At 38.2% G+C, this 26,290-nt stretch overlaps 4 protein-coding genes and 1 pseudogene across 4 annotated transcripts; all 5 read right to left on the bottom strand.

Moving 5' to 3' along the window:
• Positions 1 to 3,628: 3,628 nt before the first annotated feature.
• Positions 3,629 to 5,706, bottom strand: LOC145907446 (actin, cytoplasmic-like). Its single transcript, XM_082994854.1, has 7 exons — positions 5,574 to 5,706; positions 5,293 to 5,508; positions 4,904 to 5,012; positions 4,694 to 4,840; positions 4,409 to 4,536; positions 3,913 to 4,096; positions 3,629 to 3,825 (listed from the first exon to the last, which is right to left on the bottom strand). The coding sequence occupies exons 1-7, from the start codon at positions 5,697 to 5,699 to the stop codon at positions 3,629 to 3,631; spliced, it is 1,107 nt and encodes a 368-aa protein (XP_082850980.1). The 5' UTR covers positions 5,700 to 5,706.
• A 961-nt stretch (positions 5,707 to 6,667) lies between these two features.
• On the bottom strand, positions 6,668 to 10,156 carry LOC145907447 (actin, cytoplasmic-like; annotated as a pseudogene).
• A 3,138-nt stretch (positions 10,157 to 13,294) lies between these two features.
• On the bottom strand, positions 13,295 to 16,403 carry LOC145907444 (actin, cytoplasmic-like). The gene is made up of 7 exons (XM_082994852.1): positions 16,278 to 16,403; positions 16,000 to 16,212; positions 15,752 to 15,860; positions 15,308 to 15,469; positions 14,524 to 14,642; positions 14,017 to 14,200; positions 13,295 to 13,500 (listed from the first exon to the last, which is right to left on the bottom strand). Exons 1-7 carry the CDS (start codon positions 16,401 to 16,403, stop codon positions 13,295 to 13,297), a joined length of 1,119 nt encoding a protein of 372 aa, XP_082850978.1.
• A 1,959-nt stretch (positions 16,404 to 18,362) lies between these two features.
• On the bottom strand, positions 18,363 to 20,925 carry LOC145907445 (actin, cytoplasmic-like). The gene is made up of 7 exons (XM_082994853.1): positions 20,794 to 20,925; positions 20,497 to 20,712; positions 20,135 to 20,243; positions 19,821 to 19,982; positions 19,484 to 19,611; positions 18,811 to 18,994; positions 18,363 to 18,691 (listed from the first exon to the last, which is right to left on the bottom strand). The coding sequence occupies exons 1-7, from the start codon at positions 20,923 to 20,925 to the stop codon at positions 18,486 to 18,488; spliced, it is 1,137 nt and encodes a 378-aa protein (XP_082850979.1). The 3' UTR covers positions 18,363 to 18,485.
• Positions 20,926 to 22,836: 1,911 nt separating this feature from the next.
• LOC145907448 (actin, cytoplasmic-like) lies at positions 22,837 to 25,822 on the bottom strand. Its single transcript, XM_082994855.1, has 7 exons — positions 25,669 to 25,822; positions 25,371 to 25,586; positions 25,008 to 25,116; positions 24,730 to 24,891; positions 24,467 to 24,594; positions 23,540 to 23,723; positions 22,837 to 23,281 (listed from the first exon to the last, which is right to left on the bottom strand). Exons 1-7 carry the CDS (start codon positions 25,792 to 25,794, stop codon positions 23,076 to 23,078), a joined length of 1,131 nt encoding a protein of 376 aa, XP_082850981.1. The 5' UTR covers positions 25,795 to 25,822; the 3' UTR covers positions 22,837 to 23,075.
• Positions 25,823 to 26,290: the final 468 nt, after the last annotated feature.

Raw genomic sequence — 26,290 nt, 5'->3', positions numbered from 1 at the left:
CAATCTTTTCTCGTTCTTCTGTCACACTTTTTGGGTTTTATTCAATCATAATTGGACTGCAGTAAGCTACTCTAATCTCTGTCTGCAAAGCCAAACTCTTAGTTCTTATTAACCAACACGAACAGATGCAAGCAACGCCCCAACTAACTTATAGCCGGCTCATACACTAAACCTTATATCACGCCGGTGGCGCACCAAATCCTGACCAAATATGGTGTTGCCTCTTTCCGGCTGTGTACACACTCGGCCGTTACCATATATGGTCGTGACGAACGCATGCGGGCGTGCTGCTACTGATTCAATTTCCGCCTATCTATCCTGTTTCAACAGAGCCCAGCAGTCAGTACACAACAACAGGCTTTGCTATGCTATACAGCCCTTTTTCCCTTCGTTGCAAAAGCTGCTGTGGGAATTCGATATTCAAAATTTGTAAAAAAATATTCCACTTGCAATGTAAATATTGCTGCCAGCAAATGGTACTAAACGAACACTTGCAATCAGTCACCGCGAATAAATTGTTTTGTCACGTGCTGTGCGATTGCTGCCGGATGAAGGCTAGAATATCTCAGCAGGTGAATGGGATTTGTGCCAACTTGGGTCTCGTTTAAGATTCATGGAAATTGTGATACTGTTAATTGTAGTTCTTACTGCAGCTGGTACAAAATTATTAGGTACCCTAACTCTTTATAATAAATCCATGCGTGAATAAAAGTCCTATCTAAGTTGGTTTCAAAGGTCACAAATTTGTAGCAACTTGTCAGAATTCGAGTTCTCAGAGTATAACAAGATTCTTATCCATTTGTTTTAAGATTGCGAGACTTTGTCAGCAAAATTACTAAAATTGTCATTGTAGTTTCATTTGCAACGATGGTAATTTGCTATTAAACAATTAGCAGTGACTGCTTGCCTCGCAAACAAGCAGTTTTGCCTTCAATCAGTTAATCCCAAAGGCATGGTAAGATTAAAATACAGGTCCTGTAGTATATTGCATCCTATGCAGGAACTGGCTACGTCACTATTTCCAGTAGCCGTTTAGTGCTGGCTTTTGCAACAGGAAATGCGTAGTGACACGTATAGCCGCGTAATGTTTAGGGTATGAGTCCCTTCAAGCCTGTTTACGCGCTTAGATACTTACTGCTGTTGACGACGCGCGATCTGATTGCTCAAGGAAAACTTGAAATACATTTTAATTAACGAAGAGAGCTTTTCACAAGGGGTTTAAATTGCATGATTTTCAAAACCATCAAAATTGCATTTTTTTTTACTAAACCAAACACATATGAAGCACATTGTGCCGTATAAAGCGCCAGCTGGTAATTTGCATTTAATTGAACTGCTGTGTCAATGGTTTCCTTTAGCTCGCCACTGTGGTAATTTCCGCAACTTCGTATAGCATCTGCTTTAAAGCTCCAAACCATGCAAAGGTATTTTTTGCTCATGAAATTCAAGTTGCAATTGGGACATTAAAGGCACACTGATAAATCCAAGTAAATAACGCTGTTACCCTGAGGAGTTTAAACGACACATATAGACTGAGGAGTCTAAACGACAAGAACGTTAAGTTTTACTGTGTTTGCCTTCAAGCAGTGACTCCCTACGAAAGGCAGGATATGGCAATTAACTTGAACGACTTAAATTAACGAGCAATGAACCTTACTGACTTCAAAGACCATTGCTAACTTCCTTGGCGTCTTGTGAAGTTTCCTTGTCACTCAGTGTTTTAACTCTTAAGTCCAAACCATTCAACTGTTGCGTTAAAGATAATATGAAGTTGGCTGTTCGATAAGTTTCTGATCTGTTACCGCTTGTAGTAGGATACGACCTGCATCCCTCATCCCCAAACCAGTTTTTTTTGCATCCAGGAGATCGCACAGCACACACATCTGGCTAGGGAATTATAGGGTTAAAAGTCCTTTTAAACAAGCACAATAATTTAAATTTTTTATTCTCTTTTTTTGAACAGGTACTTTGTGTTAATGTTTTTTTGTAACGTGATATCCAGCACTACGTTGGTGAGTAAGTTCGGTTGACAAGTTGCTTAGTAACAAATAACGTAGTATTTTCATCAACTCAATAACACGTCATTTGAGCAAATATCAGTAAATTGTGACGCAACAATGAAGTATTTGCAGCTTGTTGTTCCGCACTGCTGCGTCACACATCAGTGTATATTGTCCGAAAATGAGTAATTCCTGACAGGTCATATTGTAAACATTGCACAGTGTCGCTGTAACCTCAAGGACACGCAGAGAAAAATGCCTTGATATGGTTACTAGCGTATAGTAGCTGCTGTACGTCATAAACCTTTACTTCCAGACCGTATAAAATAAAAATGTTTATCATGAAATGGTTTTTCCTCCACTGCATCGTTTAAAATTTAAACAAAGGCTGTAACGACACCAATGACAGCAACGTGGATATGGAAGTTATTATTGGCTTTATGAGCGATCTGCGTGCATGGTATTGTTTTGTGTTGCAATATAACAACAATAACAACACTTTGTTAAACAATACAATAATATTATACCTTATAACATTAGTTGCACAAAATTGAATCAACCCAGATATTTCCGGTTTTAATCAGTTTACGAGATTTATGAAGGCCTGCGACGGGTAATTTAATATTTACACTGAGAACTCATTAAACAGTGTCACAACATTGTACTTTATTACGCTTCGTTAATCCGAAACTGGTTACAAACCAAACATTCTCCCTGTCACGTGGTTTTATGGGAATCAATATCACGTAACACTAACTCAAACATGATGGCCCTCGCTTTTACCTTATTAGGAAGTTTCCTACTGGTTCACTTGGTTAACGGTATGAAATGTTTGCTGTTGTTTAAAGAGGTATCTGCACAAAACAAATAGAGGCGTTGCATTGTCGTTTTTCACGCCTTACTGCAACTGAGTTTCAAAGACTGCAACAGACCATTTGAATAATAATCCTATCTAGAAATACACTTATCTTCAAATTGAATCGCTGCCAGATTTAAGATTGGTTATGTGATTATCATTTTTCAGAAAATTATCGTTTGAACGTGGGTCAAATTGATATATTGGTTCGGGTTTACGTTTAGTGTCAGGTTGCATAAAATTAGTTTGTGTATTGTGGTATGGTTTGTCACGAGTTATTACAATCTGCATGTAATCTACTTCGATCGATTGATCTGAATGTCAAAATTCAAGAGCAACCCCATATGTAATGAATTTTTGATATTTAACAATTATCCTACGTAAATTTTGCGACTTACGCGACTATGATCCAAATAAGTGTCATTTGTTTTCATTTTCCTTCAATTTTTCAGTTTTCTTGCAGACTTGTGTATTACGTATGTCACACAAAAAGGGCATTTAATTTAAAAGTACACATACGAGTAGTTTTTAGTTTAAAGGTATATATTTTTTTCATCGTAGTACGCGGGTATGTTCAATATTCTCCAAAATACCCAGAAGGGAACAATTTCGGATGGGTAATACACACTATAGTGTATACATATTTGTTATTGTGTCATTGGAAATGCTACATGCTTTCGATATATTCTATTTATGGGTCAAGTTTCAATAGCATGTATAATATAGAAGCTTTAAGACGACATACAGCGCAATATGTTATCACGCCGTCTTGTCAGCGGTGAATAACAGAAAGACCAGACTCCTCATATTCTTGTTTGGTAATCTTCTTTTGTTGGAAGGTGGTATGAGATGCTTGAATCGATCCTCCGATCCATACGGAGTATTTCCGCTCAGGTGGAGCGATGATCTTGATCTTCATTGTTGGTGGTGCAAAAGCTGTGATCTCCTTCTGCATACGGTCAGCGATTCCTGAAATCAAAGGTCGTGCAGCTAAAAAATGTCCAACTAATCAAAAAAGGGGCACCAGGTCATCTTTCAACAACCTAAAAAATGTACCTGGAAACATTGTGCTGCCTCCAGAAAGCACAGTGTTGGCATACAAGTCCTTTCTGATGTCGACGTCGCACTTCATAATGGATTTGTAGGTAATCTCATGGATTCCGGCGGATTCCACTCCCAGGAAAGAAGGTTTGAAGAGAGCTTCCGGGCAACGAAATCGTTCGTTGCTAATGCTGATTATCTGCCAAAAAGGTCGCTTCCCTATCGATGATTCACAATGAGTAGATAGTTTTGTTTAGCTAACATGCAAATGGTATAATTATAAGGGGGGCACGTTGTTCTGTGTTTGTGAGGGGAAAACATTTTCGAACAAATATTTTGTTAGTTTGATTCTTTACATAAACCAAAGAAAACATTTGGGCTTTCTCATTCCAAGTTCCTCAAGGGTGTACATCAAAGCTTGCAAAAGGATCCAAAGTTTTACATAGCTTTCAAACGCGTGTTGCATGCGTTACGTTTCTGTTTTATGGAAATATTTGCAACCACTTTCAACCTGTCCGTCGGGAAGTTCGTAGCTCTTCTCAAGTGAGCTGCTGGAGGCAGCAGTCTGCATTTCCTGTTCGAAGTCCAGTGCGACGTAACACAACTTCTCCTTGATGTCACGCACGATTTCACGTTCAACTGATTATTTTTTAAAGAGAAAAATCACGTATATATTAAAGTATTTTTGAAAAGTTATTTTCAAATGTGGGTTTAAACATTGTTGTGTCAACGAAACTTAAATTTGAGTAGAAATCATTCCACTGACATTTTTTCTTTTTACTTGCAAATACTTTACCTTCAGCTTTCTCTGTGATAATTTTCCTGAGAAAATCAGTCAAGTCCCCGCCGGCTAAATCGATACGTAAGGTGGCGTGCGAGATCATCTTTCCATCGTAGATTGGCACAGAGTGCGAAACACTATCGCCACAGTCGAATACGATTCCTTTCACGGTGTGGAATGTGTTGGTTTCGATTAAAATGTGTTTGTTTTCAATGCCACACCAACCTGTGGTTCTCCCAGATGCGTACAGTGAGAGGACGGCTTGAACGGCGACGTACATGGCTGGTGTGTTGAAAGTCTCAAACATGATCTGGGTCATCTTTTCACGGTTGATCTTAAAAACGTAACTAACACGCTCGCCATGAATAAGTTTTAAAATTCTTAAAACAAATTGTGTTTCTCTTGGTTAGACCATTTGGTTTAAACAAACGCGTTTTATTGAAAATAATTTACATAATTATCAAAACAAGATTTCTTACGTGCGTTATTAGAAAATTCAATAATAGCCTTTTTTATTTGAAATGAATTTTACACAAAGAAGAAGTTTTATACATACAAAATATACGAATAACTTATTTTGGAGAGGTAGGTTCGTATTTTTTCACTTTAATTACCTTGGGATTAAGAGGAACTTCCGTCAACAGAACTGGATGTTCTTCTGGGGCGACACGGAGCTCGTTGTAGAAGGTGTGATGCCAGATCTTCTCCATGTCATCCCAGTTCGTCACAATTCCGTGTTCGATTGGGTATTTGATATTGAGGATACCACGTTTGCCTTGAGCCTCGTCACCAACGTAGCTGTCCTTCTGTCCCATTGCAAACAACGCGCCCTGCAATGAAAAGCGTTTGTTGACGTCATCATTGACAAAAAGCTAACCATAATTTTAAACACAACCTGATGTCTTGGTTGTCCAACAATGGATGGGAAAACCGTTTTTGGTGCTTTGTCTCCAGCAAAACCAGCTTTGCACATCCATGATCCGTTGTCGAAGACGACAGCAATAGCGTTTCCACCACTCATTTTAATATTTTCCTAAACAAAATCGCTTATTTAAATAGCGGTGATAAGAATCCACCATAACCTGTGTGTGTCCAAACGTTATGCAATTACGCAAAAATCATGCAAGTTCACGATGCCCTAAACTTCTGTTGTGAAAACAAGCCAATAAACTGAGTAAACTTGCACAAATTGTGACAAATAAATTACAAACAGTGTATCATGCACCTGCACACTCCTATTTGACATATGGCCTTCTGGCATGTGGTTTTGTTGCATCCTGCAGCGGTACAGCAGAATAGAGCATCTTTCGTGTTATTTAATGGTACCTGCGCACACACAACTGTATGTTGGAGCCACAATTCTACCCAATTACCTACTATACAAATTGCAACCTAAACAGTTTGTTTTCAAATATAAATCCACTGGTTGCCCCCAATGTCAAACGTTTAGGTCCACATTAGAAGTCAACCACCTATATTTTGTACCACGTAGTTTAAAACCCCGGAGCTTTATAGAAGTTCACGTGCGTGATTGAAACTTGCCCAGGGTTGTTTTGGTATGATAGGGCGTTAATCTATTCATTGCAACAAAATGCTGCTGCCAGTATAATTAATATCCCGATCAGGGCCTGATGAAGAATGATTGAGTAACTGCCGAAACGTCTATCTAATAAATGGTGTTTTGTCAGAAGAGATTTTAAATTCACTGCACATTATGCCTGACAACCTCAGCAACCAGTTATTCAACAGCTCATCCGACATACTCAGTCAGCATACAGATTGAAGTCTTAAGCATTTTGTATTTGTACAAAACTCGTTTGCATGCAAAAGGGTTTGCTGCACACGCTATATCTGTACAAAAAAGCTGCAATGATGAGACCTTCCGAGTCGAATCAGTAGCCATATTGTTTATCACACAATTGTCAACAAGTGGAATCCATAAAAGCAGTAGATTCGCTCGATTTCACCTTTAATTTTTATCTCCGTTTGTTAGAAGCATTTGCGGTGGACAATGGAGGGGCCAGATTCATTATATTCTTGTTTGGAAATCCACAACTGCTGAAAGCTGGAGAGGGATGCAAGAATAGATCCTCCGATCCAGACCAGATATTTTCTCTCAGATGGAGATTTAATCATGACATTTAATGTCGAGGGAGCAAGAGCAGTCAGTTCTTCTTGCATGCGTTCAGTTATTCCTTCAAAAGGCAAGAAGAGATATTTTAAAGTTTTCATCATGGAGGTGATATCCATAAAAACGTTTCCTTTAAATTTTTAATTTCCTAAATCAACCTGTGAAATAAATTGTGACTATTTTGTTAACCTGGGAACATTGTGCTGCCTCCAGAGAGCACAGTGTTGGCGTACAAGTCCTTTCTGATGTCGATGTCGCACTTCATGATGGAGTTGTAGGTGGTGTCATGGATTCCGGCAAATTTCATTCCCAGGAAGGAAGGTTGGAAGAGAGCTTCCGGGCAACGAAAACGTTCTTTTCCGATCTTGAAAACCTACGAATTTGGTCCAGGTATACATGTGTAAAATAATATGCAGGTGAAAATGCATGTAAATATTGTTCGCAAAACAAGGATACTTTTTCAATGTGCTAATATTTGATGACTGAACAGCAATCCCAATATCGCAGGGGATGTTTGCTTTTTCGTGCAAGTGGTTTTGCAGATCTGCTGTTCGCATCATTTATGTGCTTCACACTTCACCTGTCCGTCAGGAAGTTCGTAGCTCTTTTCAAGTGAATTATTGGAAGCAGCAGTTTTCATTTTCCTTAATGTCAGAAACGATTTCTTTCCCGGCTGTTACAAATATACAGAGAATACACCAACATATGAACAAATCTCAAATATTAAATATTAAGTTTGTTGAAACAATTACACAAAATACGTAAAATCGGGATTGTTAATTTAAATCAAATCTAATAAGGTGTTTTTTTGCTTCAAGAGAATTATAGCTAATCACAAAACGTTTACCAAAACGATTTATTGCTATTAATACTTTGCAGTTTCATCAGACTTTCTTTACCAAAACGATTGGGTTATTCCAGTCTGAATAAAATTTTAGCAGGAAAGGTTAGAACGTTCCGGATTAGAATATTAGAATACTTTTGACGAAGGAAAATACTTCACTGCAAAATAAAGTCACACAGAAGAAAAATCGCAACATCAGAAGCACCTACCAGTGGTGGTGAAGGAGTAACCTCCTTCCGTGAGGATCTTCATGAGATAATCGGTCAAGTCATCACCAGCAAAATCGAGACGCAAGATGGCGTGAGGGAGCGCGTATCCCTCGTAGATTGGCACAGTGTGAGAAACACCAGCCCCACTTTCGATTACAACACCTATGAAAATAAGCCACAAGCAACATGGAAACGTTTATTTCCGCTATAATCAGTCAGCTTACTTATCCAAGACAAATATATTTTGCATCGTCTTTCATTACGTAGTGATTTTAAAGTGCATGTGACACGGTCATGGCAACTTTGCTTAAAACTAAAGGCACATCTACAACAAACATATATCCAAGGTTTTTAGGTTCTACGTCAACTAAACAATGTAGAAAAGTGCACGAAAAGTAGCGGCGACTAAAAATTAACGTTAACCTTTTTCGCTGTAGCGAACAGTACGTGGCAACCGAAAAAATACCATAATTTGGACCAAGGCAGGGAACGTTAACTTCTAAATTTTTATTACTTGGAGCAGTTTACGTGGCAACCGATAGATTATAGAATAGAATACCCTACTCGGGAACGTACGGTTGACCGGGACAGGCAAAGAGTGCACTTCTCATGCGATAGTAGTACACTAGAATGGCCAACTGCGAAGCGGGCAGTTTAGAGAAGAGGAAACAATCAATTTACGCTGTCACATGATCTAAAATTTGACTGTTCACATGGGAAACAGGACTTATTTTATAATTTAGCTTGGTAATTATAAGATCGTTGCACACTCGCCTCAACAAAATGCATTGTTTACATAGGAGAAGGCACCTTATATTGCAGATATCGAATATTTTCCAGCATAGAAGAATCCACAAATTACGTTACCTCGAAAGTCAGGACAAGATTTTATATCATACAAAATGCCACTATGACGTCACAAACCAAAGGCTTATTTGGTTCTGATTATCGGTAGACCAAAGGGTATAGCAGCAATGACAATATACCCTGTACTTCGACAAGACGGGGATGGTACGATTTCGCCGGCAACGTTTTTAAACGCAAGTTTGATCAGCTGTATTTCCGAAACCAGTCGCCATGTCAAGTTACCTTTTTCGCCAAAAATATTTTAAAGTTATGACCATCTCTTAGTTTAATTATCAATATGTTTTATTTTTCCGCGTCACATGCACACTTAAAAGAATGATTTCCCGAATTAACTGAAAAAAAACTATAACATTTGACTAATTTGTGCATAAAATGGGCCTATTTTAATGAAAATAGTAAAACATATTTTATCTTGTAATTTGGTGCAGGAGAGTTTAAGCAGTTGTTTCTTACCAGTGGTTCTTCCACTTGCATACAATGAGAGGACGGCTTGAATTTGCATGTGCATGGCTGGAGTGTTGAAAGTTTCAAACAAGATTTGTGTCATTTTTTCCCGATCGGTCTTCGGTAATTTTAATAAAGACGTAAAAGGAATAAAACATTTTGTTTTTAGTTCATGAGGCGATAAATAATTACTTGTTGCCATCGACAAAATTGTTATGAAAATAGATTTGCTGGTTTAATTTATTATGATAATTATGATTAAAGATTATTAACTGCGGCATAAATGCGATATCCTTAATTCCTTTTCACACAAGGTCATATGCACAGAGCTGTGATGCCAATGTTTTTTTAATCGATACTTCACATTGCATGAGTCCTTGAAGCTTTTTTATTTTATTATTTTTTGCTAGTTGTTTGCTGTGACCAATTTATGCAAATTATTCGGAGATATTTCCATTTACAAAAGAAACATACTTTTTCATTTAGGGGAGGTTCAGCCAACAGAACTGGATGTTCTTCTGGGGCGACACGGAGCTCGTTGTAGAAGGTGTGATGCCAGATCTTCTCCATGTCATCCCAGTTCGTCACAATTCCGTGTTCGATTGGGTATTTGAGAGTGAGGATACCACGTTTGCTCTGTGCCTCGTCACCAACGTAGCTGTCCTTCAGTCCCATTTCTCTCTTAGAAACAAACATCACAAATATTAGCTGCGCTGCGGAAGATCCCATAAACTTTATCGATTTTAGGTATGGCACATATTGATTTTAGGTACAGGCAGTAGCGTCGAAAAGGAAACGCCGTTTTCCAGAAGATCAGCTATACGGAAAAGTGCATTATGCGTGGCAACAACAGCAGAGCAGTAAACAATAATCGTTTGTCAGTTTGCCAACCATTTCTTGCCAACCTGATGTTTTGTTCGTCCAACGATGGATGGGAAAACAGCTCTTGGTGCGTCTTCTCCAGCAAAACCAGCTTTGCACATTCCAGATCCATTGTCAATAACCAGAGCAGTAACCTGTTGTTCGTCTAACTCGACACAACAGTGTAGTGAATTTATTATATCTCGTAACTTCATTCTTAATCATGGAAATGTCTAATGAAATAATAAATGACAAACTATCAATGATTTGTAACTAAATGTCCAACAAAAAGTTATGCTATATTGTGCCCCAAAACAATTTGCAAATTGGTAAGCTGCAGACAGGGTGTGTACACGCACTGTTTCGACCTGTGAGGTCTCATCAGTGCAGCTGTTGCAGTGGCACTGTGCTAGCTTTTTGGTACCCAGTATAGGGTACCCAACAGATCGACGTTGACCGGACAGGTACCACAAAGTGGAATCTAGTGTGCCTGCTAGTGTAAAAGCTAGCACAGTGCCACTGCAACACCTGCATTGATGAGACCTCACAGGTCGAAATAAACTGTGTTATTTGGAACATGCGTTAGCAAATTCTTTGTCTGACTTTTCATCCATGAAGGTAAACACCAAGTCTCATAATGTGTAAAATTGATCACAAAATATTTCGAATTTCAAAAATGGAAACACTCAAAAGCAAAATTACTAAAAACGCTTATATTGCCCCTAATTTAATCTCAATAACGTTGAAGAAACTAATCTCTTCCTGTGACTTCTGGCACTGTGTATTTTCACTGAATGTCTGGAGATAACAATCGTATGAGACATTGTTCAACCACCGCCTAGTTAATGTTTAATCCAAATTTACAACCGTAGTAAACACAAACTTGTTTTTGAAGCAAAAGTTTCCGTAAATCACAACTTAAACCCACATCCCACATTTATTTTTAACAACTGCTAATGATGAAGCAGTTTCACAACAAATATATATCCTACTTTTAGCGTAGATACACCAATATTCACATTTTTTACTGCTACGTTTGAGACGTATCGAAAATGTGTTACAGTTTTTAAATTCAAATATTTGAACAAGGAAAAAGCAATAACTCAAAAATGTTGAAAACATGGAGTTATGTTTTCAAAACAGTAATCTGTGTGTTTTGAATGTTTAAAAAATCTGTCGCTTGAGCTATATTTGTCAAGGCGCTCGTAAACCAACCAAGATATCCTTCCTTCGAAATCGTTTTTTGTTCCTATCCCAGTGTATTGAAATTTGCGCAGATGGAGACTTGACAATAGCAGCAACGTCGAAGCGACCAAAACTGTTTTTAATAGCTAGTGAAAAAGACAATATCCATCTTCTACTTAAATCAGATATGAAGAATAACAAGCTTCTATAAACATCAACAAATAAAATACATATTCGTATACAATAAACAACATACGTTCGTATTTTTTGAGGTTATAGACAATAAATTTGGTTTCTTTCCTACAAAACACAAAATCCCGCTCGGACTTGTCGGGAAATGTGGCTTTGTTCCAGGTTAACTGTTATACCTTGTTACGAGACCTGCGAACATAGTGATCTGTGAAAATGTCAATAATCGCCTTGGTAATTTGACAAACATTGTTGTTGCTTGCCCCGTTGGATGAAAAACTCTTATAAGCTCGAGGCCAGGGAAATTGAGTAGTTGGCAAATAACTTTTTAACGGTTGCTCAAACTAATTGTTGACACCAGTGATTCAGACAATTTTGTAACTTCACCTATGGCTTTGAACTTTGTCTGGTTTGTTCGACTGCCACCATTTCGACGCCTAGGTTGGTTCCTGAACCAACACCAATGTTACATCTTGTTTGCCAGTAATTGCCGATTTCTATGAATGCGCATTTTTCTCTACGTGTGTTGCAATATCATACGGTCTGTGACGCAATAACAAGAGACCAAGTTTTAAGTGACAACGCAACGTGGTTTTGTCTTTTTTGTGTCCGACAACTGTGCAGCACAGTGCTACGTCATTTCATTCTTGCAAAAGGTTTTTTGTTTTGCGAGCGGACATTTTCTGGTAAGTCTATTTGTACATATGTGTGTAACGACTGAAGTACCAAATAACCGAAATGTGTAAATTGTAATTTTGGCAAATTTAACTGCGATGACTTAGAAGTCAGTTCGCTGAACAGTATAGCTGCCCTTGTTAATGTGATTAAGTTTACACACGGTGTTGACGCTGCCTTTGTACTCACAGTGTCTCTCTTGCATTTGTACACACGTGAAGCGTGTGGTATTCAATCTTCTGTCGCCCAAAGTTATCGGTAAGCATTGTGTGTGTTACGTCATAGTGGCGCATTGTAGTTTGTGTTGCCTGTTTCGTTTAGGTGTGCGACAGTAACTGCTTGGACCGTCTTTGTGGTCCAGAGTTTCCCGGTTCCCAAATAGTTGGTGAGCCTTATGCTGTAATTAACTACGTGTGAAGTGTATTTGTTTGACACATTGCCTTCTGTGTAGAAACCGTGTTCTAAGGGTCCACGTGTCTTTCGTCTCCTCCCGACGTCTGTAACGTCTACACTTCGAATACATTCTATCTTGCGTACGAGTGCGTACTGCACATTCGATAACAAAAATAACATCAACTGAGTGAGCGAGTTTGAGGCCCATTAAAGACACGCGTTTTAACTGCGGGAATTCCGCCTCGTGTGACGTTCCGCGCCAAGAACCGGGGCGCGTTCAACGGACGTTACAACCAATTTTCCACTACGAAATTATTTCTAAGAACTTAACCCTTACAGCCAGTAACCCATCCTTGGGATAATGCGCTTAACAAGTACACTCGAAAACGTGCTATACAAACTGCTGTGGTCTTTGTGACTAACCTTTCTGTATTTAACACGCGAATTTTACTTACTGATGGTTGGGAAACATTGTCTTTCAACATATGGTCTTATTATTACATTCCTGAATGCGACAATATGTTGATAAAAGTACAAAGCGGAAATGAAATGAAAACAATTCATAGTGCAGATTAACAACAAGGAATAGTTCATAGTTAACAGCAAACTCATCCGTGAGGTTTAGTGACTGGTGCAACTTTTACGCACATAGGTTAAGACGAAATTATGACAACAAATGCTTGAATTATTTCACTAATTGCTTGGTGGTTCACTTTTTTTCACGACATCGCACTCATATATTTAACCAGAATGATTTTTTTTCGGGGGGGCTTGGACAATAGTGTGCCATGTAAAGTTCTCCGCTAAATCATTATTTTTTAAACACATTTGCGGTGGACAATGGAGGGTCCAGATTCATCATAATCTTGTTTGGAAATCCACATGTGTTTGAAGGTGGGAAGGGATGCAAGAATCGATCCTCCGACCCATACGGAGTATTTACGTTTTGGTGACGCGATGATTTCGACCTTCATTGTGGAAGGAGTAAGAGCTGATATCTCATTCTGCATGCGATCAGCAATACCTTTACAATAAATAAAATATTTGTTTCAAGAAAATTCGGAAATACAATCAAAACAATTTATAGTTTTTGATGATTAGAAAATACTGTTTATTTTCAAATGTCTTATTTGTATTCGAATAATTTACGAATAATCTCCGCTATTGCTTAATTGGCAATCAGGAATTATTTCATTTGCCTTTACATAATTTTTTATTCGATCCATATATCTTTCGTTTTGAAATTTTCCCAAATATTGTCCCTCTCTTTGCATGCGGTCAACAATAACTTTAAAGTTAAATACAATTGTTGTTTTATATGAGTGCCCATTAACAAAAGGTCTTCTTGTAGCCAAAACTTTCTCAGCTTATCTGCACACGCTGGTTATTAAATATTCAATGTAAATTTTCTGAGCAAACAAAAAGTCTTTAGTTTCGTATGTGGCTTGAAAGTAAGAAGCCAGAAATGTTTGCATTAATACAAAAATATAATGATAATTAATAAATATCAGTCAACGGCAAGCAACCATTTTTGGTTTACCTGGGAACATTGAGCTGCCTCCAGAGAGCACAGTGTTGGCGTACAAGTCCTTTCTGATGTCGACGGCGCACTTCATGATGGAGTTGTAGGCGGTTTCATGGATTCCGGGAGATTCCATTCCCAGGAAGGAAGGTTGGAAGAGAGCTTCCGGGCAACGGAATCGTTCGTTTCCAACAGTAATCACCTACAGATATTAGGCACTCATTGATTGTTGTTGAAAATTAACAATCTTGTCAGAATCACGCCATAGTGCAAGCTTTGCTTCCTTCAAGCCAACAATTCAGGGAAACTGCTCTCCGATTTAACGTGGTCCAGAGGTATTGGTTCACACGATAGTGTGTCGAACTTGTCAGAAAAAGTTTTCTTTTGAAACATGTAACGAAACTTTCTGAACTATTTTCTAAAATTTAGTCGGTAGTTAATACCCTCATTCAGGGAAAAACCGTTCAATAATCTGGTTTGATTTTTTTGTTATTTTTCAAATATAAGTTAAAAAATAAGTTTCACCTGTCCGTCGGGAAGTTCGTAATTCTTCTCAAGTGAGCCGCTGGAGGCAGCAGTCTGCATTTCCTGTTCGAAGTCCAGTGCGACGTAACACAACTTCTCCTTGATGTCACCAACGATTGCTATCTCGGATGTTGGGATTTATTATTATTTAAATACGGAACATTCGATGTCAGTATTGTTGATGTTGGAAAACAAATTATTGCAAGGCGCATTTCACTCACTTTAGGTTTGGCTTATTCCACTAATTATCTACTTGCGTTTGACTTTATGTTCACAAAGTGGATCATTCCATTTAGGTTAATTTCATAACACAACTGTGTCTGGTATTTCAAGACAGTTTCAATGTTTTCTTTTGACAACACAACCAAACAATTTGGTGCTGTCATGTAATGAGGTAGATTAAGTGTGCAATTTACCGCAAGCGGCGAGTGTTTAAACTCAAGTGCCCTGGGTTTGGATGTTGATGCCGAAGGCGACAATATATTAAACCTTTTTTGAAACATATTTTATTTATTTGTAGAGTAGTAGTTGTGAAACAAGGTTCATAGAGATGTTTTTCTTGAAAACTTCCCGGGGCTATAGGTTGAGTGAAACGTTTATAAGCACTTCCTTTAGAACTACTAACACGTTTGTGGAATCAGGCCAAAGAATAAAAGAACCATATTTTGTCACACTTTGAAACTTTTTCTAAGTCACTTGTTTCACGAAAAACAGAAATGTAAAATATATCATTAGAAGTTAAACCTAGCAGTATTAAAGTATTACAGAATAGAATGCGACCTACCTGTGGTGGTGAAGGAGTAACCTCTCTCGGTGAGGATCGTTTTGAGATAATTGGTCAAGTCACGACCGGCCAAATCAAGACGCAAGATGGCGTGCGAGAACGCATATCCATCGTAGATTGGCACAGTGTGAGAAACACCATCACCGCTGTCGAACAAGATGCCTGTCAAAAAACTGCATTTGTGATATTTTTCCGTGGATTCGGCCAAATTTCCAAAACGCTTCTTTTCTTCCATTCAACCGTGACGTAAAAGATACATGATGCTTTAAATTGTAATTTGTTACATTTCTTACTCATGCAGAAACATTGCATGCTCTCGCAAGACAAGTCAGGATCATCCAATTGCACGATCTTTAACTTGGCAATCTCGGTTATCATATGTCTGTCTCAGGGTTTACCGGCATTGCTGCCAAACTGTTACAAGTCGATTTGTGCCGCACCAACCTGTGGTTCTTCCAGATGCGAACATTGAGAGGACGGCTTGGATGGCGACGTACATGGCTGGTGTGTTGAAAGTTTCGAACATAATTTGTGTCATTTTTTCACGGTTTGCCTGTAAAGTGCATGGAATGGAATAATGTTTTGTTTACTTTTTGCAAAATCTAGTACCTTGAATAAAAACAATTTTGAAAAAGAAAGTAAGAAATTTTTACAAAAAAGTTCAATATTTGGGTTTTGCTTTTTTACCAAACCTTAGGGTTAAGGGGAGCTTCTGTCAAAAGAACTGGATGTTCTTCTGGGGCGACACGGAGCTCGTTGTAAAAGGTGTGATGCCAGATCTTCTCCATGTCATCCCAGTTCGTCACAATTCCGTGTTCGATCGGGTATTTAAGAGTGAGGATACCACGTTTGCTCTGTGCCTCGTCGCCAACGTAGCTGTCTCGAATTATTCCAACCATTACTCCCTGAAATTAAAAGCAGTTGTTAACGTTTAAATACAAAAATAAAGGAAAGTAAAAGTTTAATCAACCTGATGTTTTGGTCGTCCAACGATGGATGGGAAAACAGCTCTTGGTGCGTCATCCTCAGCAAAACCAGCTTTGCACATTCCAGATCCATTGTCAACGACAAGAGACACAATATCATCGTCTCCCATTTTAATAAAATTATTCTCTTAGTTTCACAACACAGGGCATCAGGTATTGTAATATTGATTAGAAGTTGACTGGCAACATTTGACAACTAATCATGCAACGAAAATATGAAAATGCCGCTAAAAAAAACATTCAATTAAACAAACAAACCAAAAAAAAATTCAAAAATTCTTTCATGACAAGCCGTGAGTACATCTGCCCAAATGAATTCCCACATTTTATGGGACCTGAGGTATCTGTATGAAGAATAATACCTTAAAATACCTTGTTCGAGAAAATTTCTCGGTAATATCGTAGGGCCATCATCAGTTTAATCAAATAGCGTGGTTAGTCTGACTAAAGTGTTAAATGTCATTTTAGACATTTCAAATCTAAAGCAAAATACGTAAGTAGTCCGAGTAACTTCTACCTTGAAATATTTTGACTTCATTGTATTTGAAAAACGGGAAATGCCCGAAACCATCCTAAAACACGAAGGGTGGCTTTAAACTCGACAAGAACTTAACCTTCCAAACTAATCTCCGTCTGTGTACTGGTGGCGCTCTGCTCTGCCCTGCACCCAATACTAATCATAAATGTTGCAGTCGATTGCGACCGAAGTGCACGTTGCACCTATAATTGAACTTACTTTGTCGAATAAACAAACGCGACTACACCAGTTAATGTTTAATCCAAATCCTGTAAAAGATTATAAACACCAATTTGTGTTAAACCAAACGTAAAATAACAACCGCAGTAATGAACCTTTTTCTATACACAATGGAGATATATATTGAACTTCATCATTATTGTTTTGCTTAACTTGCAGAAGAGATGAGAGTATAAACTGAAATCTGTGTGGACATGTTTGCAATGGAAGGTTGGTTTCGTTGTGGCAATATTTATCAAGTCGCGTTTAATGCAAACAGACTGGCGCACTTGAGTATAAACCACAACATGGTTAAATGCGTGCAGGTGACGGCTGGCAAACGGTTTAACGACGATTACTAACCCTGTTACAACTCAATCAAAATTGAAGGTAAAATCAGTATTGTAAAAAGTTTCGCCGAATGCTATTGATCTGCAAACAAATTACATGCAAAACGCAAATACAAAAGCAAAATGTATTTGTAATATGCAATGAACAAAACAATTGCAACAGTTGAATATAATTTGTACATAGACTAAGTACGTACCAATGATATTTTTCTCTCGGCGAGACTTAATTCGTTAATTACACATTGACACATCTGTAAATACACAAGCCAAACACGAATACTAAACGTTGTTTTTACTCAATGTCTGATATGATAGTTGTTTTTCCTACATATGTCTGTTGAGATGGAAACAAGCATGTTGCCTGAGGCCAAAACTTCTAAATAACCCCGGTTATGGCAATGAGTAAAAATTCAACAAAAACGGGTTTTGCTCAAACGCGTTGGGAGATTTCGTAAAATTATGACCAAATGCAGGTCGTGTTAAACCCCATTATGCATTCTAACCACAGGCATTTTGTTTACCTAAAATTCCAGCAGAAATATAAACACATTAACGACTTTTTTGTGAAGCTAGGCATGGTAAGGCAATTGCAAGACAGTTTACCATACACCTGTTGGTGAGGATCTTCATGAGATAATCGGTCAAGTCCCGGCCGGCCAAATCAAGACGCAAGATGGCGTGCAAGAGCGCGTATGCCATAAAAGTGGCACAGTGTGAGAATCAACATCACCTCTTTGGATACCTAGCATTAACTGATATTACTGATATAACTTTTTGTTGATTTTGGCATATACACAAACAATCCTTTGGAATTAAATTCAATCGATTCCTTATTTTCCAACAAAGACGTAGGTTTTATATTTTTATGTTGCTTTTTGTTACTACAAGACAGTAGCTCTTCTAAATGCTTAAAAAAACATTTTTCTCGAAATTTCTTTTTAAACTGACTGTCCAAAAAACAGCAGGGTTTTCAATGCACAGCTTATTGTTGAAAGTCATAAATTTTCTCATTTTATTGTTGAAACAACTGAATCATGCAATAAATGTTAACAATCAATCACATGTATTTACACAAGTCAATTATTTCCTGAAGATTTTTTGGTTACTTATAAGCATTTGCGGTGGACAATGGAGGGGCCAGATTCCTCATATTCTTGTTTGGAAATCCTCATCTGTTGGCAGTTGGAAAGGGATGCAAAAATCGATCCTCCGATCCATACGGAGTATTTACGATCAGGTGGAGCGATGATCTTGATCTTCATCGTTGATGGAGCAAGTGCTGTGATCTCCTTCTGCATACGATCGGCGATTCCTTTAAATTTAAATGCAATAGTTGTTTTATGTAAGTATCCAGTAACAAAAAGTTTTCTTTGTTGATACAATAGTAAAACGACAAAAAAACCTTCAACACAAATATTCTGTTTTGTTAACCTGGAAACATTGTGCTGCCTCCGGAGAGCACAATGTTGGCGTACAAGTCCTTTGTGATGTCGACGTCGCTTTTCATGATGGAGTTGTAGGTGGTCTCATGGATTCCGGCAGAATCCATTCCCAGGAAGAAAGGTTGAAAGAGAGCTTCCGGGCAACGGAATCGTTCGTTTCCAACAGTAATCACCTACAGAAATAATCCTCACTTATTAAAAACACAAATCTTGTGGAAATATAGAATTACGCTATGACACAATATCCAATAAGTTATTGTCACAAAGCCGCATATGGCTCTTTAACCATCTGTTATGGCTCTATAGTGACTGCAAGCACATTTAGGAAACAGCTATAACATAACTAAATAAGGAAATTTCAAAGTTATGTCCACTTTTCTGTTCCTGTAGGTTTTGACGCAGAGGGGTGGAATCCAATGACGACGTAATATTGAAACTTTGAAAAACATCTCAGACTTTGACAGCGTATAAAAACATATTGCATGTTAATTTTATTCTGCTGTATTTTCTATTGTTAAATAAACGTCATTAAAAATTACAATGGTACACTTCGATAGATGGTTGTAATATTGACCACAAGGTAACGCTAAAACGACCACATGGTGGCGCAACAAAAACATAGATGTTTATTTTAAGTATTTTGGTTGTTCATAAATCTTTACCTGTCCGTCGGGAAGTTCGTAGCTCTTTTCGAGTGAGCTGCTGGAGGAAGCAGTCTGCATTTCCTGTTCGAAGTCCTGTGCGACGTAACACAACTTTTCTTGGATATCACGCACGATTTCACGTTCGGCTGTTGCAAATTGATGAATATTTTAAATAAAAAACGCGGTACTGTTGCAGTTCAAACATGTTTATAACCCAAGGTGAAATATGAACCAAAGACTATGTACGTTATCATATCAATATTTAACATCAGTCAATCAGTATAACGAAACATTTACAAAACATAAGGGAGTCGATAAACAGTACAAAGAAACTGCAAGACAGAGTGCGATCCACCTGTGGTGGTGAAGAAGTAACCTCTCTCGGTGAGGATCTTCATGAGATATTCGGTCAAGTCACGACCGGCCAAATCAAGACGCAAGATGGCGTGAGGGAGCGCGTATCCCCCGTAAATTGGAACAGTGTGTGAAACACCATCACCGCTGTCCAAATCGATACCTGTCGAATATTACCATGTGATATTTTGTTCTGGTTTGTGGCATAATTTTAAAACAACAATTTAGATTTTAGAATTATGTACATTTGGCCTCATATTGAGAGTGATGCTTTGACGGAAATGATCCTTTCAATTATAAATTGCTACTTGTCACCTGTAATTCTTCCGGAAGCGTACAGTGAGAGGACGGCTTGGATGGAGACATACATGGCTGGAGTGTTGAAGGTCTCGAACATGATTTGGGTCATCTTTTCACGGTTGGCCTGCATTATAATATGGTTGGACATTATTGGTTATCCCAATGTATTCTCGATGTTGTTTCAGCAAAGCTTTACAAAGAACAAAGTAGCATTGATCTTTCTTGGTTTTAAAAAATAAAAACCAAACTCAAACGTGGAAACCACATTCAAAAGTAAAGCTAACAGGTAATCATCCAACGAATCAAAAACTTACATGATACCTCTCTGAATGCGCAATACTATAGGATACTTAGGTTCTTGACAATATTTCTCGGACCTTGGGGTTTAGGGGAGCTTCCGTCAACAAAACTGGATGTTCTTCTGGAGAGACGCAGAGCTCGTTGTAAAAGGCGTGATGCCAGATCCTCTCCATGTCATCCCAGTTCGTCACAATTCCGCGTTCGATCGGGTATTTAAGAGTGAGGATACCACGTTTGCTCTGTGCCTCGTCACCAACGTAGCTGTCCTTCTCGTGAAATCCAACTGTAGCTTCCTGAAATAAAAGGAAATGTTAGCACACGGATATACATAAAGCCAAAACGAGCTTTAGGGTTTGCTAAAAGTTTTAATCAACCTGATGTCTTGGTCGTCCAACGATGGATGGGAAAACAGCTCTTGGTGCGTCATCTCCAGCAAAACCAGCTTTGCACATTCCTGATCCGTTGTCAATGACAAGAGCGGCAACATCATCTCCTTCATCTCCCATTTCGATTAAATTATTATTTAAGTGATTTATATTTTCTTAAAATTCCACTGCAGCAATATTTCAACGTTTGCTCAAAATGTAAACGATTTTGAACAGATTTCATATTAAAATGGAACAAATATTATCCGGTTTAATAAATCCTTGTCTGCGTTTTAGCCTAAATATTCTATAAATAGAATGTTTCTGTTGCTGCCACGCATATTCTAATTTAGTAATCTGTTCTTCTGGCACATTGAAAACGTAACTAAGCCTTTTTGGATAACAGGCGAAACGTCGGTCAATAAAGTTACGTTTTCAATGTGCCAGAAGAACAGAATATTAAATTAAATATTCTATACTTGGTCCCATAAAACTTTTCGTCGCCTAATAAAGAATACGTTTAGCCTTTAACGACTGTTAAAATTTGTAGGTTTGTGAGGGTACCTTGTATGAGCTGCAAGTGATGAAACAATTAGTCTTGACATCTGACTGAAATGGTTACAGGTCTTTTTAAACATTTCAAATCTAAAGCAAAATACTTAAATAGTGCGAGTAACTTTTACCTTAACATATTTCGATTTGATGGCATTTAAAAAACGAGAAATGCCCGAAACCATCCTAAAACACGAAGGGTGACTTCAAACTCGACAAGAACTAAACCTTCCAAATTAATCTCCGTCTGTGTACTGGTGGCGCTCTGCCCTGCACCCAACCCTAATCATGAATGTTGTTTGCCGATTGCGACCAAATCCTGTAAAACATTATAAACACCAATTTGTATTAAACCAAACGTGAAACAACAACCGCAGTAATGAACCTTTTTCTATAAACAACATATATTGCACTTCATATTAATTGTTTTGCTAAACTTGCACAAGAGACGAGAGTATAAACTGAAATCTGTGGGGACTTGTTCGCAATGGAAGGTTGGTTTCGTTGTGGCAATATTTATCAAGTCGCGCTTAATGCAAACAGACTGGCGCACTTGAGTATAAACCACAACATGGTTAAATGCGTGCAGGTGACGGCTGGCAAGACGGTTTAACGACGATTACTAACCCTGTAACAACTCAATCAAAATTGAAGGTAAAATCAGTATTGTAAAAAGTTTCGCCGAATGCTATTGATCTGCAAACAAATTATATGCAAAACGCAAACGCAAATACAAAACAAAAGCAAAATGTATTTGTAATATGCAATGAACAAAACAATTGCAACAGTTGAATATAATTTGTACATAGACTAATTACGTACCAATGATATTTTTCTCTCAGCGAGACTTAATTCGTTAATTACACATTGACACATCTGTAAATACACAAGCCAAACACGAATACGAAACGTTGTTTTTACTCAATGTCTGATATGATAGTTGTTTTTCCTACATATGTCTGTTGAGATAGAAAGAAGCATGTTGCATGAAGCCAAAACTTCTAAATAACCCCGGTTATGGCAATGAGTAAAAATTCAACAAAAACGGGTTTTGCTCAAACGCGTTTTGGAGATTTCGTAAAATTATGACCAAATGCAGGTCGTGTTAAACCCCATTATGCATTCTAACCACAGGCATTTTGTTTACCTAAAATTCCAGCAGAAATATAAACACATTAACGACTTTTTTGTGAAGCTAAGCATGTGGTAATGCAATTGCAAGACAGTTTACCATACACCTGTTGGTGAGGATCTTCATGAGATAATCGGTCAAGTCCCGGCCGGCCAAATCAAGACGCAAGATGGCATGCGAGAGCGCGTATGCCATAAAACTGGCACAGTGTGTGAATCAACATCACCTCTTTGGATACCTAGCATTAACTGATATTACTGATATAACTTTTTTCTTGATTTTGGCAAATACACAAACAATCCTTTAGAATCAAATTCTATCGATTCCTTATTTTCCAATAAAGACGTAGATTTTATTATTTTTATATTGCTTTTTGTTACCACAAGACAGTAGCTCTTCTAAATGCGTTAAAAAACATTTTTCTCGACACTTCTTTTTAAACTGACTGTCCAAAAAACAGCAGGGTTTTCAATGCACAGCTGATTGTTGAAAGTCATAAATTTTCTCATTTTATAGTTGAAACAACTGAATCATGCAATAAATGTTAACAATCAATCACACATGTATTTACATCAGACAAAATTTTCCTGAAGATTTTTTTAGCTTTTTAGAAGCATTTGCGGTGGACAATGGAGGGGCCAGATTCATCATATTCTTGTTTGGAAATCCACATCTGTTGGAAGGTGGAGAGGGATGCAAGGATTGATCCTCCGATCCATACGGAGTATTTACGCTCAGGTGGAGCGATGATCTTGATTTTCATCGTCGGTGGAGCAAGAGCTTGTACCTCTTTTTGCATACGGTCGGCGATTCCTTTAAAGTTAAATGCAATAGTTGTTTTGTTTGAGTGCCCAGCAACATAAGGTCTGCTTGTAGCCAAATCTTTCTCGAACTATCAGCATAAACACTGGTTATCACATATTAAATGTAAATTTTCTGAGCAAACATCTTATGTTTGTTATGTGGCCTGCGAAGCCATAAATGTATGCATTGATAAAAAGATACAAAATTAAAACAGAAACATCCCAAACGCCAAAAAAGTCTTCAACAGAAATGTTTTGTTTTGTTAACCTGGGAACATTGTGCTGCCTCCAGAGAGCACAGTGTTGGCGTACAAGTCCTTTCTAATGTCGACGTCGCACTTCATGATGGAGTTGTAGGTGGTCTCATGGATTCCGGCAGATTCCATTCCCAGGAAGGAAGGTTGGAAGAGAGCTTCCGGGCAACGGAATCGTTCGTTTCCAACAGTAATCACCTACAGAAAAAAGGTTCAGTTATTAGCAACACAAGTCTTGTGGAAATATAGAATTACGCTGTAACAGAATAACCATTAAGTTATTTTCATTGGCCAATATATGAGAAGTCGGCGACCTATGGTTTCAAAGCTGCATGTGGCTCTTTAACCATCTGTTATGGCTCCTCGGTGACTGCAAGCACATTTAGGAAACAACTATAAAATAAATAAATCATACAAATTTCAAAGTTATGTCCACGTGGCTGTTCATGTAGGATTTGCAAGTTCACTCTGAACTTGTAATGACGCTTAATATGTTTCGTGTGCGTTGAGGTGTCAAAATAATCTCTGCCAACGTAGGTTAACATGTTTCAGCTTAGTGCAAAATGAGTGTAGGTGGCTCTTTGCTTGCCAAATGTTACCGACCTATAAGCATTACAATAAATTTCACCGCATTCTATTCGACCAAGAGCTTATATGACACCTAACGCAGGGAAAGTACAAACAGTAGGATACTATGACGACATAATGTTGGAGTTTACAAACAAAAACATCTCAGACTTGACTGTGTGTGAAAACATATTACATACTAATTTTATTCTGCTGTGCTATATATTGTTAAATAAACTTCATTAAAAATTACATTGGTACAATTAGTTGCTCGATAGTGGTATTGTTAACCACTAGGTAACGGTACAACGACCACATGGTGGCGCTAGAAACATAGCTGTTCATTTTAATTATTTGCGTGGTTCACCAATTACCTGTCCATCGGGAAGTTCGTAGCTCTTTTCAAGTGAGCTGCAGGAGGAAGCAGTCTGTATTTCCTGTTCGAAGTCCAGTGCGACGTAACACAACTTTTCTTTGATGTCACGCACGATTTCACGTTCGGCTGTTAAAAATATATGGAAATTGAATAAAAAACTTATCAATATTTAACATCAGTCAATTAGTACAACGAACAATTTAGAAAACATAAAGGATTCGTTCAATAGTGCAAAAAATTGCAAGACATAATGCAATCTACCTGTGGTGGTGAAGGAGTAACCTCTCTCGGTGAGGATTTTCATGAGATAATCGGTCAAGTCACGACCGGCCAAATCAAGACGCAAGATGGCGTGAGGGAGCGCGTATCCCTCGTAGATTGGCACAGTGTGAGAAACACCATCACCACTGTCAAACACGATACCTGTTGAATATATGACATTTTGGGTTCGTTTGTGGCAAAGTTTTTAAACCACAATGTAGAATTTTGTACTTTTTTGACGAAAATGATGCTTTCAATTACAAATTGTTACTTGTCACCTGTAGTTCTTCCGGATGCGTACAGTGAGAGGACGGCTTGAATGGCGACGTACATGGCTGGTGTGTTGAAAGTCTCAAACATGATCTGGGTCATCTTTTCACGGTTGGCCTGCGTTATAATATGGTTGGACATTATTGGTTATCTCAATGTATTCTCGATGTTGTTTCAGCAAAGATTTACAAAAAAGTACCGTTGATCTTTCTTGGTTACATAAAACTAAACTCAAGCATTGAAACCGCATTGATATTCCACCCTTTCATGAGCCAACGGTTCATCATCCAACGAAGCAAAAACCTGCCTGCTACCTCTATGGATGCGCAATACTATAGGATACTTTAGTTCTTGTGCTATATTTCTCGGACCTTGGGATTAAGAGGAGCTTCCGTCAACAGAACTGGGTGTTCTTCTGGGGCGACACGGAGCTCGTTGTAGAAGGTGTGATGCCAGATCTTCTCCATGTCATCCCAGTTCGTCACAATTCCGTGTTCGATTGGGTATTTGAGAGTGAGGATACCACGTTTGCTCTGTGCTTCGTCACCAACGTAGCTGTCCTTCTGTCCCATTCCAACCATTACTCCCTGAAATAAAAGGAAATATTAGCACACGGATATACATCAAGATAAGGTGTTAATTTTCGGGTTTGCTAAAAGTTTATTCAACCTGATGTCTTGGTCGTCCAACGATGGATGGGAAAACAGCTCTTGGTGCGTCATCTCCAGCAAAACCAGCTTTGCACATTCCAGATCCATTGTCAACAACCAAAGCTGCCACTTCATCATCTCCCATTTTGATTAAATTCTTATTTAAGTAATCTCTATTTACTTAAAATTCCACTGCAGCAAATATTGGCAAAATGTTATTGTTTCAACGTTTGTTCATAATGTAAACGATTTTGAACAGATCTCGTATTAAAATGCGACAAATATCGTCCGGTTTAATAAAACCCTGTCTGCGTTTTGCCCTACACATCCTAAAATTTGCCCCGTACAACTTTTCGTCCCGCTTTTCAGTCTACCCTTAACCTTTTTCTCATGCTGCTTTTAGGTTACACGCGACTGGTTGTGAAATACACGGCGCACCTGGATCCAACCTTGTTTGGGTTGAGTTGTTTCCGTTTGAGATGTAAGTAATCTTGCGTGTGGTTGATAAGATGTGGCCCCTAAGCTTTAAATTATTCGAACAAGATTTTCCAACTGTAACGTCATTGTTCGGAATATTCCACTCTAACAACTGTTAAATTTATAGGTTCCTGGGTACCTTTGTAAGAGCGCATATGATGAAA

The sequence above is a fragment of the Ascidia mentula genome, chromosome 6 (assembly GCF_947561715.1).
Source record: "Ascidia mentula chromosome 6, kaAscMent1.1, whole genome shotgun sequence".
NCBI lineage: Eukaryota > Metazoa > Chordata > Ascidiacea > Phlebobranchia > Ascidiidae > Ascidia > Ascidia mentula.
This window is presented reverse-complemented; position numbering and strand designations above follow the sequence as displayed.

Coding starts and splice junctions, on each gene's coding strand:
- LOC145907446 (XM_082994854.1), bottom strand. CDS start 5,699: ATGAGTGGTGGAAACGCTATTGCTGTCGTCTTCGACAACGGATCATGG. Junction 4,097..4,408: donor ACGAACTTCCCGACGGACAG/GTTGAAAGTGGT, acceptor CCTTTTTGGCAG/ATAATCAGCATTAGCAACGA. Junction 3,826..3,912: donor AGGCAGCACAATGTTTCCAG/GTACATTTTTTA, acceptor CTTTGATTTCAG/GAATCGCTGACCGTATGCAG.
- LOC145907444 (XM_082994852.1), bottom strand. CDS start 16,403: ATGGGAGACGATGATATTGTGTCTCTTGTCGTTGACAATGGATCTGGA. Junction 14,643..15,307: donor TTACTCCTTCACCACCACAG/GTAGGTCGCATT, acceptor CATCCGAGATAG/CAATCGTTGGTGACATCAAG. Junction 14,201..14,523: donor ACGAACTTCCCGACGGACAG/GTGAAACTTATT, acceptor TAATATCTGTAG/GTGATTACTGTTGGAAACGA.
- LOC145907445 (XM_082994853.1), bottom strand. CDS start 20,925: ATGGGAGATGAAGGAGATGATGTTGCCGCTCTTGTCATTGACAACGGA. Junction 20,244..20,496: donor AAGCTCCCCTAAACCCCAAG/GTCCGAGAAATA, acceptor ATTATAATGCAG/GCCAACCGTGAAAAGATGAC. Junction 18,692..18,810: donor AGGCAGCACAATGTTTCCAG/GTTAACAAAACA, acceptor TTAAATTTAAAG/GAATCGCCGATCGTATGCAG.
- LOC145907448 (XM_082994855.1), bottom strand. CDS start 25,794: ATGGGAGATGATGAAGTGGCAGCTTTGGTTGTTGACAATGGATCTGGA. Junction 25,117..25,370: donor AAGCTCCTCTTAATCCCAAG/GTCCGAGAAATA, acceptor ATTATAACGCAG/GCCAACCGTGAAAAGATGAC. Junction 24,892..25,007: donor CGCATCCGGAAGAACTACAG/GTGACAAGTAAC, acceptor TATATTCAACAG/GTATCGTGTTTGACAGTGGT.